This window comes from Rana temporaria, chromosome 2 (genome assembly GCF_905171775.1).
Source record: "Rana temporaria chromosome 2, aRanTem1.1, whole genome shotgun sequence".
Classification (NCBI taxonomy): Eukaryota; Metazoa; Chordata; class Amphibia; order Anura; family Ranidae; genus Rana; species Rana temporaria.
Genome location: NC_053490.1, coordinates 47370026 through 47388956, shown reverse-complemented (window position 1 = coordinate 47388956; position 18931 = coordinate 47370026). Strand labels below are relative to the sequence as shown.

The 18931-nt window shown below is 44.9% G+C and overlaps 1 protein-coding gene across 1 annotated transcript in view; it reads left to right on the top strand.

Annotated features, from left to right (window-relative positions):
* The window catches only part of MRE11 (MRE11 homolog, double strand break repair nuclease), a 461003-nt gene that overhangs the window by 68021 nt on the left and 374051 nt on the right, over positions 1-18931 (top strand). The window contains exon 5 of the mRNA XM_040340161.1: positions 18731-18818. Coding sequence (XP_040196095.1) covers positions 18731-18818 — 88 coding nt within the window. The remainder of the gene's footprint in view (positions 1-18730; positions 18819-18931) is intronic.

Here is an 18931-nt window from a genome sequence, read left to right as displayed (position 1 = left end):
GAAAATTGCCTAGCAGGGTTTAAATTGTCCACCTAGAACTTGGTCATATTTCTTTTAGATTTCAGTTGAATGAAGGGCATTTATCAAGCAGGGAGGACAGTGAGTCAGACTTCTGTCCCTATAACTTTAGATGGAAAAGACGTGACACCTTTATACATCATAAAGGTGTCACGTCTGAAAGTGATGAAAAGATTATATGGGAATATATAGCTTTTCTTGTTCAATATTTTTTATTATAGAGTTTAAGTTTTCAACAGATATATAAAGGTGCATACAAAAGTCAACAATACGTCTAGACAGATTATCTAACAGACAAGTTGAACAGCTGTATCCAAGCAGACATGGAGGTGTATGTATGAAAGAAGTAGGAAGAGTAGGCTAGAGAAGGATCCAGAAAAGAGAAGTGTATTGCCGCGTACACACCATCACTTTATGTGATGAAAAAAAATGACGTTTTTAAAAACGTCACTTTAATTGACTGTGTGTGGGGGAAAATGTCGTTTTATGTCTTGTAAAAAACGAGCAAAAAAAATTGAAGCATGCTTAAATTTTATGTGTCGTTTTTCAAAAGTGCACTTTTTACTTCACAGAAATTGACCGTGTGTAGCAAAAAACGTCGTTTTCTAAGACGTTTTTTCATCCACGCATGCCCAGAAGCTACTTATGAAGCAAGCTTCAATGGTAAAACGTGGTGGAACGTAACCTCACTTTGCAAGAACATTGTGAGAAAAACGATGGTGTGTAGGCAACTTCGTCTTTGAAAATTGAAGTTTCAAAAACGTAATTTTTTACTTCACAGAAAGTGTCGTTTTTTTTCATCACATAAAGTGATGGTGTGTACGCGGCATATGACTTTTATGAATAACAGTTTGACTTTTGCACTTGTTCTCGCTCTCTTTCTTGTGTCCTTTTCTCTGGATTGTTGTTTGATCCTTTTACACTCTTCGGTATTGTAAATTGTGTGTATATAATACCTCTCCACACTTTTGGTGGTGTCTAAATGGTTTGCCTTGTTGGATCCTAGCTGTCTGATTTCCATTTATCTAGGACTGCAAAATACTAACACAGATGACTGATTTTGACTGTTTCTGATCTTATACGCAAATGTGCGGATTAGAGAATGTAAATTGGACAATCAATTCGAGCAGCTGACTGACCAGCCATATCTGATACCTTTTTGGAATTCACAATTGCTTTCCCACACTTGGAGAGATTAAAACAGGGGTTGACAAATTTGCTTGGAATCTAGGAGCCAGCTAAAAAAGTTAGGAGCCAGAAAACGCGTCTCGTCCCGACGAGCTTGCGCGCAGAAGCGAACACATACGTGAGCAGCGCCCGCATATGTAAACGGTGTTCAAACCACACATGTGAGATATCGCCGCGATTGGTAGAGCGAGAGCAATCATTCTAGCCCTAGACCTCCTCTGTAACTCAAAACATGCAACCTGTAGAGTTTTTTAAACGTCGCCTATGGAGATTTTAAAGGGTAAAAGTTTGTCGCCATTCCACGAGCGGACGTAATTTTGAAGCATGACATGTTGGGTATCAATTTACTCGGCGTAACATTATCTTTCATAATATAAAAAAATTGGGGATAACTTTACTGTTGTCTTATTTTTTAATTAAAAAAAGTGTAATTTTTTCCCAAAAAAGTGCGCTTATAAGACCGCCGCGCAAATACGGCGTGACAGAAAGTATTGCAACAATCGCCATTTTATTCTCTAGGGTGTTAGGATAAAATATATATATATAATGTTTGGGGGTTCTAATTAGAGGGAAGAAGATGGCAGTGAAAATAGTGAAAAATTACATTAGAATTGCTGTTTAACTTGTAATGCTTAACTTGTAACACCAACGGCTCACCACCAGATGGCGCCAGCTCACAAAAAAATATATATATTTTTATTTTTTTGCCCCCCTTCCAAGCCAAGTCGCCAGGACCCTATTTCTAGTCGCCATGGCGACCTGGCGCCCGGGATTTGTCGAGCCCTGGATTAAAATCAATTGGATTTTTATTTCTGTAATGCAGCAAGACTGCATAAACAGTAATAAATGTTAGTGTCCTTTTTTTTTTAAACTACTGAATAAAAAATTGTGAGTAGGGGTAGTTGGTTAAATACTTACCTTTGCCATGGCTTCCATTCTGCAGAGGTTGCCATCAGCATCCTTGAGGCAATTTCCTGGGGAATACAGAGTAGACCAAATCCCGTGAGATGATACTACACTACAATGCATTAGCATGTGATATGGGCTACTCTGCATTCCTGCAATTTGCCCCAAAAACTACTCGCATGGGCACTGTCTTCGGAAACCGGTATAGGGTATAGAAATTCCAGTAGAACTATAGGCTACCCCACCAAATACCCACTTGGACCCCTTTCACACTGAGGCACTTTACAGGCGCTATAACGCTGAAAATAGCAACGGCAAAGTGCCCTGAAAGGGCCACTGGTGTTTCCCCAATGTGAAAGCCCCTCCGGCTTTCACACTGAAGCGGTGCGCTAGCAGGACAGTAAAAAAAGTCTTTGGAGCGGAGTGTCTACCACTACTCCACCGCTCCTGCCCATTCAAATCAATGGGCACCGTGGCTATATCGCTGGCAAAGCGCCACTGCAGCAGTGCTTTGTGGTGGTTTTAACCCTTTCTCGGTCGCTAGCGAGGGTAAAAGCGCCCCACTAGCGGCCGAATAGCGCCGCAAAGTTGACTGTAAGGCGCCGCTAAAAATAGCGGCGCTTTACCGCCAACGCACCCACCGTCCCAGTGTGAAAGGGGCCTTAGAATTTCAGCATTTCTTTGCTGCAGAGAATTGGATTTATTCATGAAATCCTCAATTCTCTCTCTTCTCCATTGGGAGGGGAAGGGGAGGGCTTTCAGGTGTAAACAAGTAACACCGTTTACATTTGTAAATCCTTGTGATTGGCCATCACAGCGCTCACAAGGCACTACCCTGGCCACAGTTCTACTTTTAAAAGCAGTAGTGTCATTGGAAGTTTGACAAATTGCAGAATATATCTATTCATATGTATTTACTGTAACAGGATTTTTTAAATTATTACTTTAATATTTTTTTTATATTTTATTAACTTTTTAACCTAGAAAATCAACAGAATAATATTTTTATGATGCCAATCCAGGCAGACCCACTTTTTATTAAGACATTCCTTCACAACGCCCCTGTCTCAGATTAGTTGTTATCTTCTGTTGACATTTATTTCTCAGATCAGCATTTAATTTCCTGCTGTGGACTATCAAACCTTAATTTGCCTTCTTCTCATATTGATCTTGCAACAGCACTGCAATATTTTCTCTCATGTTTGCAGCTGTTATTACCAATGGGATTTTTAACTGTCTACAGGGAAACTATAGCGGATTTTCAATAAACCTATACTTAAGGCAGGGCTCGACAAATCCCGGTTGCCATGACGACTAGAAATAGCATCCTGGCGACTTGACTTGGAAGGTGGGCAAAAAAATAAATACATTTTTTTTTTTTGTGAAGTCCCCAGCTCTTTCTTGTGTGAGCTGGCGCCATCTGGTGGTGGCCGTTGGTATTACAAGTTAAGCATTACAAGTTAAACAGCAATTCTAATGTCATTTTTCACTATTTTCACTGCCATCTTCTTCCCTCTAATTAGAACCCCCAAACATTATATATATTTTTTTATCCTAACACCCTAGAGAATAAAATGGCGATCGTTGCAATACTTTCTGTCACGCCGTATTTGCGCAGCGGTCTTACAAGCGCATTTTTTTGGGAAAAAAATTGCACTTTTTTTTATTAAAAAATAAGACAACAGTAAAGTTATCCCCATTTTTTTTAATATTATGAAAGATAATGTTACGCCGAGTAAATTCATACCCAACATGTCACGCTTCAAAATTGCGTCCGCTCGTGGAATGCCGACAAACTTTTACCCTTTAAAATCTTCATAGGCGACGTTTAAAAAAATCTACAGGTTGCATGTTTTGAGTTACAGAGGAGGTCTAGGGCTAGAATTATTGCTCTCGCTCTACCAATCGCGGCGATACTTCACATGTGTGGTTTGAACACCGTTTACATATGCGAGCGCTACTCACGTATGTGTTCGCTTCTGCGCGCAAGCTTGGCGGGACGGGGTGCGTTTTCTGGCTCCTAACTTTTTTAGCTGGCTCCTAGATTCCAAGCAAATTTGTCAAACCCTGACTTAAGGATCGTCTCAAAATTTTTAACAACAGAGATCACATCAGATAACAAGGGCAACAAAGAGTCAGCAGAAATTACTGTCACTGTACTAATGACACTGGCTTGAATGGGGTTAACATCAGAGGCAAACAAAGGTTTAACTGGGGGCCTAACTATAGTTTATATGTACTTTGTGAGGTGCTTTTACTAGGCAAAGAGAACTGAGATCTGCCTTGTTTACAAGGCATTTTCGAGCATTTCCAGCATTTTCGAGCTACAAGGTGTGAACGAGGTCTCAGTCTAATGATGAATAAAAAAACAAGTAGTCCGATTGACAACCTGAATATTATGTTGTTCTTTGTGTGTGTGTGTATATACACAATCAGTTATATACTCTAAATGTGCCCACATCAAAGGATGGTTGTGTCTTGATGACTTGAACTTTAGTAATACAAGTACCACCAGATTTCCAGTTTTTATAAAATGACCATGAGACAACGATGTGCAAAAACTTACCATTTCCATTAGTACACAAATATAAATCATCTGATTCACGATTTTAGTGTATATCTGTGTCTCAGTCCGGAAACGCAGCTGCCAATTTTTCTTCTTATTTCCATCCAGCTTGTTATGGAAAGTTCAGGGACCACACTCTGATTTGATTCTGGTTATACAATAGGTGTTGGGCAGCTTGCAGGATCTGATATAAAAAAAAGCTAATTTCAACAGAGAATGTTCTCCAATTCAGGAGAGAGCCACATATAAATCAGAACAAAAGAAGCTGCCAGAGACGTAACGATACTTCAGACGGCTGTGCCAAATTTTATACATACAGTAATGAGCACTTGCTGGATAGTTTCAAGAAAGGAGACTGCCAGGGACGTGAATAAACAAAATAATCCACTCAGCTACACTTCAGCTTGGACTGAATTCAGAGAATAAAGCATGTGAGCCGGTGAGTGCATGGCTGTTACTTTTCTTAACCACTTGCTTACTGGGCACCTAAACCCCCTTCCTGCCCAAGTAAATTTTCTGCACGGTCACTCTTTAACCACTTAAGACCCGGACCAATATGCAGGTAAAGGACCAGGCCCCTTTTTGCGATTTAACTGACAATTGCGCGGTCCTTTTTTTCCCCACAAATAGAGCTTTCTTTTGGTGGTATTTGATCACCTCTGCGGTTTTTATTTTTTTGCGCTATAAAGAAAAATAGAGCGACAATTTTGAAAAAAAATGCAATATTTTTTACTTTTTGCTATAATAAATATCCCCCAAAAATATATAAAAAAACTTTTTTTCCTCAGTTTAGGCCGATACGTATTCTTCTACCTATTTTTGGTAAAAAAAAATCGCAATAAGCGTTTATTAAATGGTTTGCGCCAAATTTATAACGTTTACAAAATAGGGGATAGTTTATTGCATTTTTATTAATATATATATTTTTTTACTACTAATGGCGACGACCAGCGATTTTTTTTCGTGACTGCGACATTATGGCGGACACTTCAGACAATTTTGACACATTTTTGGGACCATTGTCATTTTCACAGCAAAAAGTGCTATAAAAATGCATTGTTTACTATGAAAATGACAATTGCAGTTTGGGAGTTAACCACTAGGGGGCGCTGAAGGAGTTAGGTGTGACCTCATATGTGTTTCTAACTGTAGGGGGGCGGGGCTGGACGTGTGACATCATTGATCGCCTTTCCCTATATCAGGGAACAGACGATCAATGACAGCGCCACTGTGAAGAATGGGGAAGGTGTGTTTACACACACCTCTCCCCGTTCTTCAGCTCCGGGGACCGATCGCGGGACTCCGGCGGCGATCGGGTCCGTGGGTCCTGCGGTCACGGAGCTTCGGACCGGGTCACGGCTGGGCATTTAACAATCACGTACAGGTACGTGATTGTGCCCAGCGGTGCCATTCTGCCAACGTATATCGGCGTTAGGCGGTCCTTAAGTGGTTAAATGACAATTGTGCGGTCATTCTACGCTATACCCAAATTACATTTTTTATTATTTTTTAAAAACTCTTTATGTTAACAATCAACAAAGGGCTCTGTACAGAGGGAAGGATCTCTGTGTTTCTTATCCCTGCAAAACAGGGATAAGAAACAGAGATCTGTAGTCAGTTGGTCGCCCCCGATTTTGAACTCCTTCCCAACCAGTGTCATTAGTACAGTGACAGTGTATAGTGTGAGCACTGATCACTGTATAAGGCAGCCCATAGACTGTGCAAATTTCTTTCCTATAACCATGGGTTGCAGGAAAGAAAACTACACTATTCCATCAACACTGACATTATTTAACCACTAGCCGACCAGCCACCGTCATTCTACGGCGGCAGGTCGGCTCTCCTGGGCGAGACCACGTCATTCTACGTCGGCCCGCTCGCCCCCGACTCCCGTGCGTGTGCCCGGCGGGCGCGATCGCCGCCGGGCACACGCGATCGCTCGTTACAGAGCGGGGACCGGGAGCTGTGTGTGTAAACACACAGCTCCCGGTCCTGTCAGCGGGGGAAACGCTGATCTTCTGTTCATACAATGTATGAACAGAGGATCAGTGTTTCCCCTAGTGAAGCCACCCCCCCCCCCACAGTAAGAAAACACAAGGGACATACTTAACCCCTTCCCCACCCCCTAGTGTTAACCCCTTCACTGCCAGTGGCATTTTTATAGTAATCCAATGCATTTTTATAGCACTGATCGCTATAAAAATGCCAATGGTCCCAAAAATGTGTCAAAAGTGTCCGAAGTGTCCGCCATAACGTTGCAGTACCGAAAAAAAATCGCTGATCGCCGCCATTACTAGTAAAAAAAATATATTAATAAAAATGACATAAAAATGCCCCCTATTTTGTAAACGCTATAACTTTTGCGCAAACCAATCAATAAACGCTTATTGCGATTTTTTTTTTACGAAAAATATATAGAAGAATACGTATCGGCCTAAACTGAGGAAAATTTTTTTTTTTATATATTTTTGGGGGATATTTATTATGGCAAAAAGTAAAAAATATTCATTTTTTTCAAAATTTTCGCTCTATTTTTGTTTATAGCGCAAAAAATAAAAACCGCAGAGGTGATCAAATACCACCAAAAGAAAGCTCTATTTGTGGGAAAAAAAGGACGCCAATTTTGTTTGGGAGCCACGTCGCACGACCGCGCAATTGTCTGTTAAAGCGACGCAGTCCCGAATCGCAAAAAGTACTCTCTCTGGTCTTTGGGCAGCAATATGGTCCGGGGGGTAAGTGGTTAAGGGCTGTCCATCCTGCCGAGAAGTTGTCTTCTCCTGGTGGGGGGGCTATTGCAGCCGTTTGGGATAGTCGGAAGTGAACGCAGCAGGCTGGTTGTACCCAAGTTGATCGATTGATCACACTGTACACACTGTTTGACTCTCGACCAGTTCCTGCTGAACCAGCCATGATTCGAACTTTTAATTTCACTGAGGATGTCAGTGGCAGTTCGTCTTAGATTGCCTGCCGCAGTATCGCAGTTCCGTTTATCAGACAAGTAGCAGAATACATTTGAGCCAAGACCTAAAGAAGTAGTGCGAGGTCATTTTCAATGTTTGCATTTTTTTACGTTGCAAAGGGAATATTAACTTTGCAAAGAATACCTAATAGTGCAAGGAAGTTAAAAAAAAAAAAAAAAAAAATTCTGCCTGCAAAAGGAATTTTCACTTAATAAAAAATGTGAAATTGTGCTGACTTCAATCAGCCAGTTTTCTGGCCACATGATTGGGTAATCATCTTTGCAAAATTATGTTTCACCTAATTTACTATGGAATCAGGGTCACTGCGTCTTCCTGGTAACACTCTGCCCAGTCTGATATTATGGTGAATTTATTACAATATCTTCCTCCCCACCAAACTGTCCTACAAGAATGCCAAGTAAATGACCCAATGAAATTGTTTTGCCCCAGCTTTGTTGAAGCAGCCTCTGCCATGACATCATTCATATGACTGATAAAGACACAGAACGTCATTGGACTGACTTCTCTTGCTTTTTTTTTTGCATTGCTCTGACCACAATAGGAATAAAGGGCCAGATTCACATAGAATTGCCCTGGCGCAGCGTATCAGTGATACGCTACGCCGCTGTATCTTACCTGGCGGAATTTCTAATCCACAGCGAAATTGCGCCGTAAGTTACGGCGTCGTAGTGTTTTTCTGGCGGCGTATTTGAAATTGGGCATGTTGGGGGCGTGATTCATTTAAATGAAGCGCGTCCCCGCGCCAATTGAAATGCGCATGCTCCGTTTTGAAATTTCCCGCCGTGCTTTGCGCGAAATGACGTCGCAACGACATAATTTTTTGAACTTCGACGTGAGTTACGTCCTTTCCTATTCACGGATGACTTGCGCGAAAAAAAAAAAAATTAAAAATTCGACGCGGGAACGACGGCCATACTTTAACATGGCAAGTCTATCTATACGCCACGAAATAGCAGCTTTAACTATACGCCGGGAAAAGCCGACTAGCGACGACGTAAGAGAATGCGACGGCCGCGCGTACGTTCGCGGATCGACGGAAAAAGCTAATTAGCGTACCCGACACGGAAAATGACGCGAACTCCACCCAGCGGGCTCCGAAGTATTGCACCTACGATCCAAAGGCGTACGAAGCCGTACGCCTGTCGGATCGAAGCCAGAAGCCGTCGTATCTTGGTTTGAGGATTCAAACTAGGGGTGCAACGGATCAAAAAACTCACGGATCGGATCGATCCTCGGATCAGGAGTCACGGATCGGATCATTTTCGGATCAACAAAAAAAAAAAAAAAAACACAAATCTTGTTACACCCACCAGAGTTTTAGATAACACAGTTATTCTCAACACGAAACGGAGTTTATGTGCTTAAATACAGTGTTTGGAAATCCGACAGACTGTTTATTGCTAATATGACAGAACACCTCTGATTTTCACATTAAATTTAACATTTAAACAGTCCGTCGGATTTACAAAAACTGTATTTAAGCGTATAAGCTCAGTTTGTGATGAAAATAACTGAATCTAAAACTCTGTTGGGTGTCCACTTGCCCCCCTAATAACTATCATTACTGTGATTAGTACAGTGCACACAGGAAAAAAAGCAGGGGGCATATCCATCCTCAATCGCACAGGGAGGGGGGGTTTCTTGTATAGAAAAGAGGGGGGGGGGGTTGTGGAATATCCTTGTACAGATGACACATTGATCTCCTCTGCAGGGATGCTCCCAGATGTCAGGGTTGATGGACACAGTTCCCGGTGATCTCCCCCCCCCCCTATCACTCTGAGCTCCTTGGCTGGCAGGTGATCGCAGTGTCCTCTCTCTCTGGCTTATTCTCAATAGAGAGACACTCGCAGCACACTGGGGAAGGTCACCATTGCCCATAGCAGATTGCTCACAGCTCTGTAACTATACACCGCCCGCCTCAATGATCCTCTCAGCCCCTGGACCTTTCCTGTAGCTGCCGGTGGATGATCCTGCGCTGTCTGCTTTAGTCCGCTCCATTTGCGCGCTGAGGCGGGGAGGCGTGTCACGCTGTGCTCTGGGCTCTGACAAGCACACGGGGGTGGAGCAAGATAGCCGCCGCTCCGGAGCTAGGCCGAAGCCGGGGACTTTCCTACGGCCGAGGCTCCGGAGCGTTCCGCGGACCGCATGGTGTGCCGATCCGAACGGGGTGACCCGTTCGGATCACGGATCGGTGACGATCCGTTGCACCCCTAATTCAAACTAAAGATACGACGCGGCAAATTTGAAAGTACGCCGGTGTATCAGTAGATACGCCGGTGTACTTGCTCTGAGAATCTGGCCCTAAGATTCCACTGACTTGACAGGTGTGTAGTAATGTGCTGTAAGGCATTAAAGGGGTTGTAAAGGTTCGTGTTTTTTCACCTTAAGGCATCCTATGGTATAGGTATATACACAGTGATCGGCTCACAGAACATAGCTCTCTAAAGGCCCATACACACGTGATCGGATTTTCCAAAGGGAATTGCGTGATGGCAGGATGTTGTCGGATAATGCGACCGTATGTATGCTCCAGCGGACAATTGTCGGAATTTCCGACAACAAATGTGGGATAGCATGCTTTATAATTTTCCAACAACAAATGTGTCTTGTTAGATTATCCGATCGCAAGTCCGTCGAATTATTAGCACTGATCATTGTAATAATTTCACTTGCGATGTCAAAGTGTCAGATTGCGTGCCATCCCGTTTATAAGGCACTGATCACCGCCATTACTAGTATAAACAAAATAAATACAGTACAAATTCCACTATATATCCCAGAGTTTGTAGACGCTATAGCTTTCACGCAAACCAATCAGTATTCACTTAATTTGATTTTTTTTATGGCATATGTTTTATAGCAGAAAGTAAAAAATATTGTTTCTTTTTTCAAAATTGTTGGTCTTTTTTTGTTTTTAGCACAAAAAAAAATCACAAAACCCCAGTGGTGATCAAATACCAACAAAAGAAAGCAAAATTTGCGGGGAAAAATTATATAAATTTATTTTGTGTACAGCCTTGCATGACTGTGCAATTGTCAGTTTAAAGGGTCACTAAAGGAAATGTTTTTTTTTTGCTGAAATGACTGTTTACAGGGTAGAGAGACATAAAAGTTAACTGATTCCTTTTAAAAATGATTAAAAATAGATAACAATCAATCATATAATGTGCCTGTAGGTTAGTTTCACTTTTAAACTGTTTTCATGTTCCCGTGAACTAGAGAGACACACAGAACAAAAACAAACAAATCCAGGGCAGTGTTTTGTTTTTAAAATGAATCTGATTGGTTCTATTAAGTTTTAGACACACAGTAATGACAGCTTAGACCTACAGTGAAAAGCTCCCAGTACTGTGGTTATAAGGAAACAGACAAGCAGGAAGTGTGGAGATCACAGCAGAATTACAGCAACTTCAAAGCAAAAACGAACAATAAGGACATGAAACCAGTACTTCAGTAAGGTAAAGGAAGCTATTTAGCTAAAAAAAAAATTCCTTTAGTGATCCTTTAAGTAACACCATGCTAAAAAGCAAATGGCCATGAGTAAACCTTCCGGAGGTCAAGTGGTTAAAGCGGTGGTCCGCCCACCGCTGCAAAAATTAAAAGCCAGCAGCTACACATACTGCAGCTGCTGACTTTTAATAATGGGACACTTACCTGTCCTGGAGGCCAGCGATGTCGGCACCGCAGCTGATGTTTCCATCAGCTGTGGGGTGCTGCCGCCTCCATCGTGAGTAAAGGAACCCAGCAGTGCAGCCTTACGGCTCCACGCCAGGTACCCTACTGCGCATGCGCGAGGCTCCGCGCATCTCTCCTACTGGCCCAGTGGCCGGGGGAAGAAGGAGGGAGCCCGGGCAGTGACGTCAATACCTGTGGCTGAGGCTCCCAGGAGTGGGAACAGAATGCCTAAGTATCCTGTCCCCCCCCCCCCCCCTTGAAAGTGCCAAATGTGGCATCGGAGGGGGGAAGGAGTACAACAAGAGGAAGTTCCACTTTTGGGTGGAACTCGGCTTTAAAGTGATTTCTCAACAATATAAAGCATGGAGACATGGATCGATGGGGCGAGTTGCTTTGCATATTAAGAATGATCTAAAAGGCGTTTTCAATTTGTGGTGCTCAGATACATTTTGGAAATGTGTGGCTGAGTAGGTTGTATATGAACATCTTTGTAAAACTCTCTTTCCTCTCAGTGAATGGATATTATCCAATTTTAATTTAATGGAGTGCTCTTCTCATCTCACTTGTATCCTCACCTACTCAAGGATATTCTGTTTCCTTGTAAGCTCAATAATTATGAACTCCTTATTACAATAGTCAGACGTTATGTTGACGCTCTTGAACTTTGCTGTACAGATTGAAGGGGAATGAACTTGACATTGATTTACAGAGAAATCTTAGTTTGCTCAGTAAAAGCTTAATTAGATGATTTATATGTATGATTATTGGACTATCACTTTATCATGTATTGAATGACAGCAGTAATCAACAAATTAATATCTAATAGGGCCCAATGCTTTAAAGTACTTTCATCACTTTTAATAATTCCGAAAATACATTTCCTGTAAAAGATTGTGCTTTTATACCTCTGCTGTGGCCTGTGTCTGTTGCATTCCCTCTGTTTGAAGCACTGCAACTTCTTACGGCATTTCTCACTTTAGTTTTCTTTGTTGCACAGTATATACCTCCATCCTCCTGTTAGTACAGGAAACGTAGGGGTCAGCAGGTGGGATCATAGTGCAGGGCAAGGGGACATAACACACACGGAAATGGGGAATGCTGTAGACTGCAGTATTCAAGGTAGCAAAGATAAAATGAATGGGCCTCCAGAGAAGACTGCTTTGGGATTTTTTTTGGGGAAGAACACTGTTGCTTTTAGGGCTTGTTTACAATTGCAGTTGGGGATTGGTAAAAAAAAAAAAAAAAACGTGGTTGAGCCATGTTTTTTCTGCCTCCAACTGCTCCTTTTTAAGCCCCAAAGGCAGCTGACAGGGGATATACACATGCTGTGGCCGCTGAACACAAGCCATTGGAATAAATGTGGATGCGCGGTAATTGCCCCTAAACGACGTGCAATGTAACATTTAAGGGGTTATTATGGCCGGTGAGGAGGCAACATATCGCGGTTGATTTATTAAAACTGAATAGTTCAAAATCTGGTGCAGCTGTGCATGGTAGCCAATCGGTTTCCAGGTTTTTTTTTGTCATAGTCTGATGCCCTGTACACACGACAGGTTTTCCTGACATGCCAAAACGCGAAGTTTTCCCAACGCGATTCCTCTCAATCCTGCCTTGCATACACACGTTCAGTCAAAAAACTGCTCGACCAAAGCGCGGTGACAGGTATGACGGCACTATGAAGGGGACGTTCCATTCAAATGGCGCCACCCTTTGGGCTGCTTTTGCTGATCCTTGTGTTAGTAAAAGTTTGGTGAGAGACGATTTGTGCTTTTCAGCCTTGTGCTTTTCAGTCCGTTACAGCGTGACGAATGTGCTATCTCCATTACGAGCGCTAGTTTACCAGAACGAGCGCTCCCGTGGTATACTTGATTCTGAGCATGCATGTTTTTTCCCCTCGGAAAAGCCTACACACGAGTGGTTTTCGCGACGAGAAAAAGACTGATGGGAAACAAGACGGGAAAAAATAGAGCAGGTTAAAAAAAAATTTGCGGGTAGTTTTCTCTTCTGGAAAACTGCTATGGAGCATTCACACGACCGGTTTTCCTGACCAATCTAAAAAATTGCAGTTTTCTCATCTGGAAAACCAGTTGTGTGTACGAGGCATTAGACCCCTTTCACACTGGGGCGTTTTTCATGCTCTTTTGGGCTATAAATAACGCCTGTAAAGCATCTGAAAAATACCTTCCCTGCAGTCTCAGTGTGAAAGCCCGAGTGCGCTGGTAAGACGTTCCTGCCTATTGAAGTTAATGGGCAGCGGGGTCGAACCGCTGGCAAAGCGTTGCTTTGCAGGTGGTTTTAACCGTTTTCAGCCACTAGCAGGGGTTAAAAGTGCCCCGCTAGCGGCCGAATACCTCTGCAAAAACAATGGTAAAGCGATGCTAATAATATTGCTGATTTACTGCCACCGCCGCCCCCATCCCAGTGTGAAAGCAGCCTTATTGAACAAGCATAAGTTAGAAGCTTGGCGCCTGTGATGTCCCCCGGCTATCTGCGATCGATTGACAGATCTCTGTTCTGCCTCTCTGTGAATGTAAACAAACAGATCCCCGTTCTGTCAGGGGAGTACAGAGAGATCGTCTGTTCCTAGTGATCAGGAACAGGGATCTCTCTTTACTCCCAGTCAGTCCCCTCCCCCCACAGTTAAAAACACTCCCTAGGGCAGTTAACAACACTTTCCTCAGTGCAGCTCCTCCCAAGGGGCGTGGTTCCCCGGGTATAACCCACACCCTGCTCCAGCAGCCTCAGTTTTTTCTCTGCCTAACATCAGGAGAGAACAGGCCGATTTTTTTGCGATTTTTTTCGCTTTTTATTGTTTTGTTCCTGCATTTTTGAATCCTGTGATTCTTCTATCAACAGCCGACTGGGTGACAGGCTGGGTCTTGACTCTTGTAGTCCCCCCATGTTTGGCCATCGAGCGTGTGCCGGCCCTCAGCTCAGCTCTCGGTCGTCCACGACAGGCCCCATTGCTCCAGGGGCGCCCGGGGAACTTCTTGTTCCAGGGCACACATATGACCGGTCTCTATGGCTTTGTCACAGTGTGTCTGGCCGACAGCCATGCCGTTAGTGGACGTTTGGTTCTGTCTGGGATACCTCCAGCCGGTGGTCGCAGGACGGGTAAGTATGGCCCCTTGCTCAGGTAAGGTGGTATGGCTGGAATTTTTCCCTGGGAGGTCGACTGAGGGTTCACCCTGCTTTCCTCTTTCCCTTATTTCCTCTCCCTCCTTCCCCATTTTGGGTAGCGGCTGTGAGGGGGGGGCCTTCTGGGGTCTCTTTATTGCCACCGGGGCCTGTGTGTATAGCGGGGGCTGTTTTTTACTCTGGGGGGTGCTGCTGTATGCTGCTGTGTAGTGTGAGGTGTTTGGTGCATCACTGTGGAATTTAAACTGCGCCACGACCGCCATTTTGCCGTGGTCGCGGTTTACATAGCTCGGAGGCCATTTTCCTGTAGCCCGCTGGTGATTTTTACCTCAGACGGCAGCCATCTTGGAAATGTCTTGGCCTTTTGTGTCAGTTTTAGCGCTGCAAAATGCCGCGAATCTTCCCGGAGGTGACAGACGCAGCACAGCCAGCACATCAGAGCACACCAGGGGGTTTCAGCTCTCTCTGCAACCGGGTGGGGTGGCGAGTCCCTGGGAGGCTTCACTTTCTATTTTTACAGTCGGGAGGTGACCGGTGGGGTGTTCTGCCTTGCAGTACACAGCGGTGGGGCAACATGGACCTGTTTCTGCCCTAGCTATGCCTGGATTATACTTTAATCCCCCTGCCCCTGCCGCATCTGTTGAGGCAATGTCGGTGATGCAGCTAGTGCCCAGTAGGGGGGTACAAAAGCGCCCCCTCCCTGAGCCTGCTTCTGGGGATATCTCTGACACAGATCTGGTCTGTCATGTCAGACGATGCAGGCTTAACCCACATGGACTGTGAGGATGACTCTGCCCCAGGGTCAGTACATGATAGGGGATTTGTCTTATTTCTGCGGTGTTACTCATAAACCTGAGGATGGCGGGGGCACCGGATGTGCCGGTCCCTTTTGGGTTCCGCAAAAACCGCCCAGCACCGCTAGAGTATTTCCCTGTATTCCATGTTTGGAGCAATTGCTATGTATGGATTGGACACGCCACAGAAAGTTTTTTTTGCTGTTGCAAGTTCACGGCTCGGGGGAGGTCTATTCTCTCCGACTGTTGGGTTTGCAAAGTAGTTTCCTCGGGGTACAAGATAGTGTTTCTCTCTTGTCCACCAAACAGATTTTTTCCTTCCTACCTCCAGCTTCCTCCGGTTCGCCGGCGGGCTCTGTCAGGGGCTGTCCAGGATCTTCTGGTCAGGGGAGTGATTGTACCAGTTCCCTCGTTGGAACGGTTTCAGGGGTTTTACTCCAATCTGTTCGTAGTACCCAAGAAGGAAGGGGTCCGTCCAATCCTGGACCTCAAGGCCCTCAATTGTTTTGTCACGGTGCATAAATTCAGGATGGAGTCGATTCGCTCGGTAATGGCAGCACTCCATTAGGGGGACTTCCTGGCGTCCTTGGACTTCATGGACGTGTACCTACATGTTCCCATATGCACAAAGCACTGGAGGTTTTCTGCGCTTTGCGGTTGGGAAGGACCACTTTCAATTTGTGGCCCTCCCTTTCGGCTTGGCATTGGCACCACAGGTTTTCGCCAAGGTGCTTGCCCCGATACTGGCCCTGCTGAGACAGTGGGGGATCGCTATCATGGGATATCTGGACGACCTTCTCCTGCGAGCTTCTTCAGGCTCGGAATTAGAAGAGGACGTGTCTATCACGTGTCAGACTCTCCAAGAGTTTGGCTGGCTTCTGAATATCCGGAAGTCAGTGTTAGTTCTGTCTCAGAGACTGGAATACCTGGGACTAGTCCTGGATTCCACGGAGGCGAGAGTTTTTCTCCCAACGGAGAAACTTCAGACTCTGCAATCTGCAGTGCAGCAGTTGTCGACCCAGAAGTGGTCATCTCTTCGATTCAGCATGAGGGCTCTGGGTCTGATGGTGGCCTCTTGCGAGGCGGTTCCCGTCATCTCTGGATTACCAGATTCAGTTGAGTCAACTGGTCAAGTCTTCCCTGGTGTGGTGGCTGGCGTCTCCGGTGCTTCGGACCGGGAAGTCGTTTCTGCCGTGCCACTGGATCGTGGTCACGACGGATGCCAGCCTCTCCGGTTGGGGGGGGGCGTTTGGGGCACCCAGTCTGCCCAGGGGCACTGGATTCAGAAGGAGTCCCGCCTGCCAATCAATATACTGAAGCTCCGAGCAATCATGCTGTGCCTTGCCAGGTGGTCCCTGGATCTTCCTCGCTTGCTGCGCAGAGTGGAAGCCGGAGGGATTCCGACAATCCTGATCACCCCAGATTGGCCGCACCGCTCCTGGTCCGCGGACCTGGTGCATCTGGTGGCAGGCGCCCCCTGGCGTCTACCCCTGAGAGTAGATCTTCTGTTGCAGGGTCCGATCTTCCACCCTGCTTTACAGTCGCTGGCTTTGACGGCGTGGCTGTGGTGAGCCAGGAACTGAGAGACTGAGGCCTATCAGGCTCGGTGGTCTCTACCATGCTGCGTGCACGGAAGTCTACTTCACGTAGGATTTACCATCGTACGTGGAAGGCCTACATCTCTTTGTGTGAGGAGATGAAATGGCACCCTCGTACATTCGTGGTGTCCAGGATTCTGCTGTTTTTACAGCGGGGAGTGGATCAGGCTCTCGCCTTAAGTACGGTTAAGAGTCAGATTTCGGCTCTGGCTGTTTGCTTACAGCGACCCTTGGCGTCGCACTCTTTGGTGCGTACATTTGTACGGGAGGTCCGGCATGTGGCCCCTCCGGTGCACCATCCACTGCCCCCATGGGACTTGTATTTAGTCCTTTCGGTGCTGTTTTTTCTGGTAGCAATTATCTCGATCAGACGGGTGTCTGAACTGGCGACCTTGTCTTGCAAGGCTCCCTACTTGGTCATCCATAGGGATAAGGTGGTGCTGCGGCCTCAGCTGTCTTTTCTCCCAAAGGTCGTTTTGGCTTTTCACATTAATGAGGACATTGTTCTTCCATCCAACCAGGAGGAGGCCACTTCCCTGGATGTGGTTCGGGCCCTACGAGTGTACTTGTCTGCTACGGCTCCGTTCCGGAAGTCGGACTCACTGTTCGCGTCGGTGGCTGGTCCTAAAAGAGGCCTAGTGGTCTCGTCGGCCACCATTTCTAGGTGGATCCGACAGGTTGTGATTCAGGCCTATGCTCTGAAGGGGCGGGCGCCTCCCTTTTCGGGTTACGGCGCATTCGACCAGGGCAATCGGTGCCTCTTGGGCCTTCTGGCATCAAGCCTCTGTGTTACAGGTGTGTAGAGCAGCGACCTGGTCGTTGGTGCACACTTTTTTTCAAAGTTTTACAAGGTGGATGTGAGTGCATCTTCTGATGCCTCCTTCGGCCGCAAGGTGTTACAGGCGGCAGTTTAAGATTGGAGTTCCCCTGTTGAGTAACTCCGGTTTTGTTTGGGGTGTAACCTGGTTTGCTGTGTTGTTTTCCCACCCCTCAAATTTTTTGACACTGCTTGGGGACGTCCCTAAGGTCAAAGGCTGCTGTGTCCGTCCATGAACGGAAGAGAAAATAGGAATTTTGTACTCACCGTAAAATCCATTTCTCTGAGTTCATGGACGGACACAGTACCCACCCGTCCTTTGTTTGTACTGCTTGTTACGAACTGAGGCTGCTAGAGCAGGGTGTGGGTTATACCCGGGGAACCACGCCCCCTGGGAGGAGCTGCACTGAGGAAAGTGTTGTTAACACTTAAAGTGCTTTTTTTCTGCCTAACTCTCCTGGAAGGAAGCGGATATAACCCTAGGGTCAAAGGCTGCTGTGTCCGTCCATGAACTCCGAGAAATGGATTTTGCGGTGAGTACAAAAATCCTATTTTTTCATTCTTGGGGGAAAAATCATTATAGCAAAATGTAAAAAATATATATCTTTTTAAATTGTTGCTTTTTTTGTTTGTAGTGCAAAAAATAAAAACCACAAAGTTGATTAAATACCATCAAAAGAAGTGAATAAAAAGACGTAAATATTTACAGCGTCACACGACCGCGCAACTTTCAGTTAAAGTGTCGCAGTGCCGTATCGCAAAAAATGGCCTGGTCATTAAGGGGGTAAATTCTTCCGAGGCTGAAGTGGTTAAAGAGGAAAAGAAAACGCCAATTGCATGAAAACTGCATGCAAAAACGCATAAAAAATTGGGGTTTAAAAGCGTAAAATACACTGCAAAACGTGTCTGAAAAACACATTAAGTGCAGCCTTATAGATGTGAACCTAGCCTTAAGGATGATCTTTAGGACCACTCATATAGTATGAAAATTGTGATTTCTCTGATAATATGAATATACATGTTTGATAGTGTTTGCTTTTCTTTTATAGATTCCCCTGGGTAAATTACCAAGATGACAACCTGAATGTTTCTATACCAGTGTTCAGTGTGCATGGAAATCATGACGACCCAACAGGGGTAATTATTCTGATGCTTGTGTCATTGCTGTGTACCCAAAACTTGTATAATAGGCAAATCCGTAAAAAAAAATATTACGCAAGTAAGGATTTATTCTTATTATTATTATGACA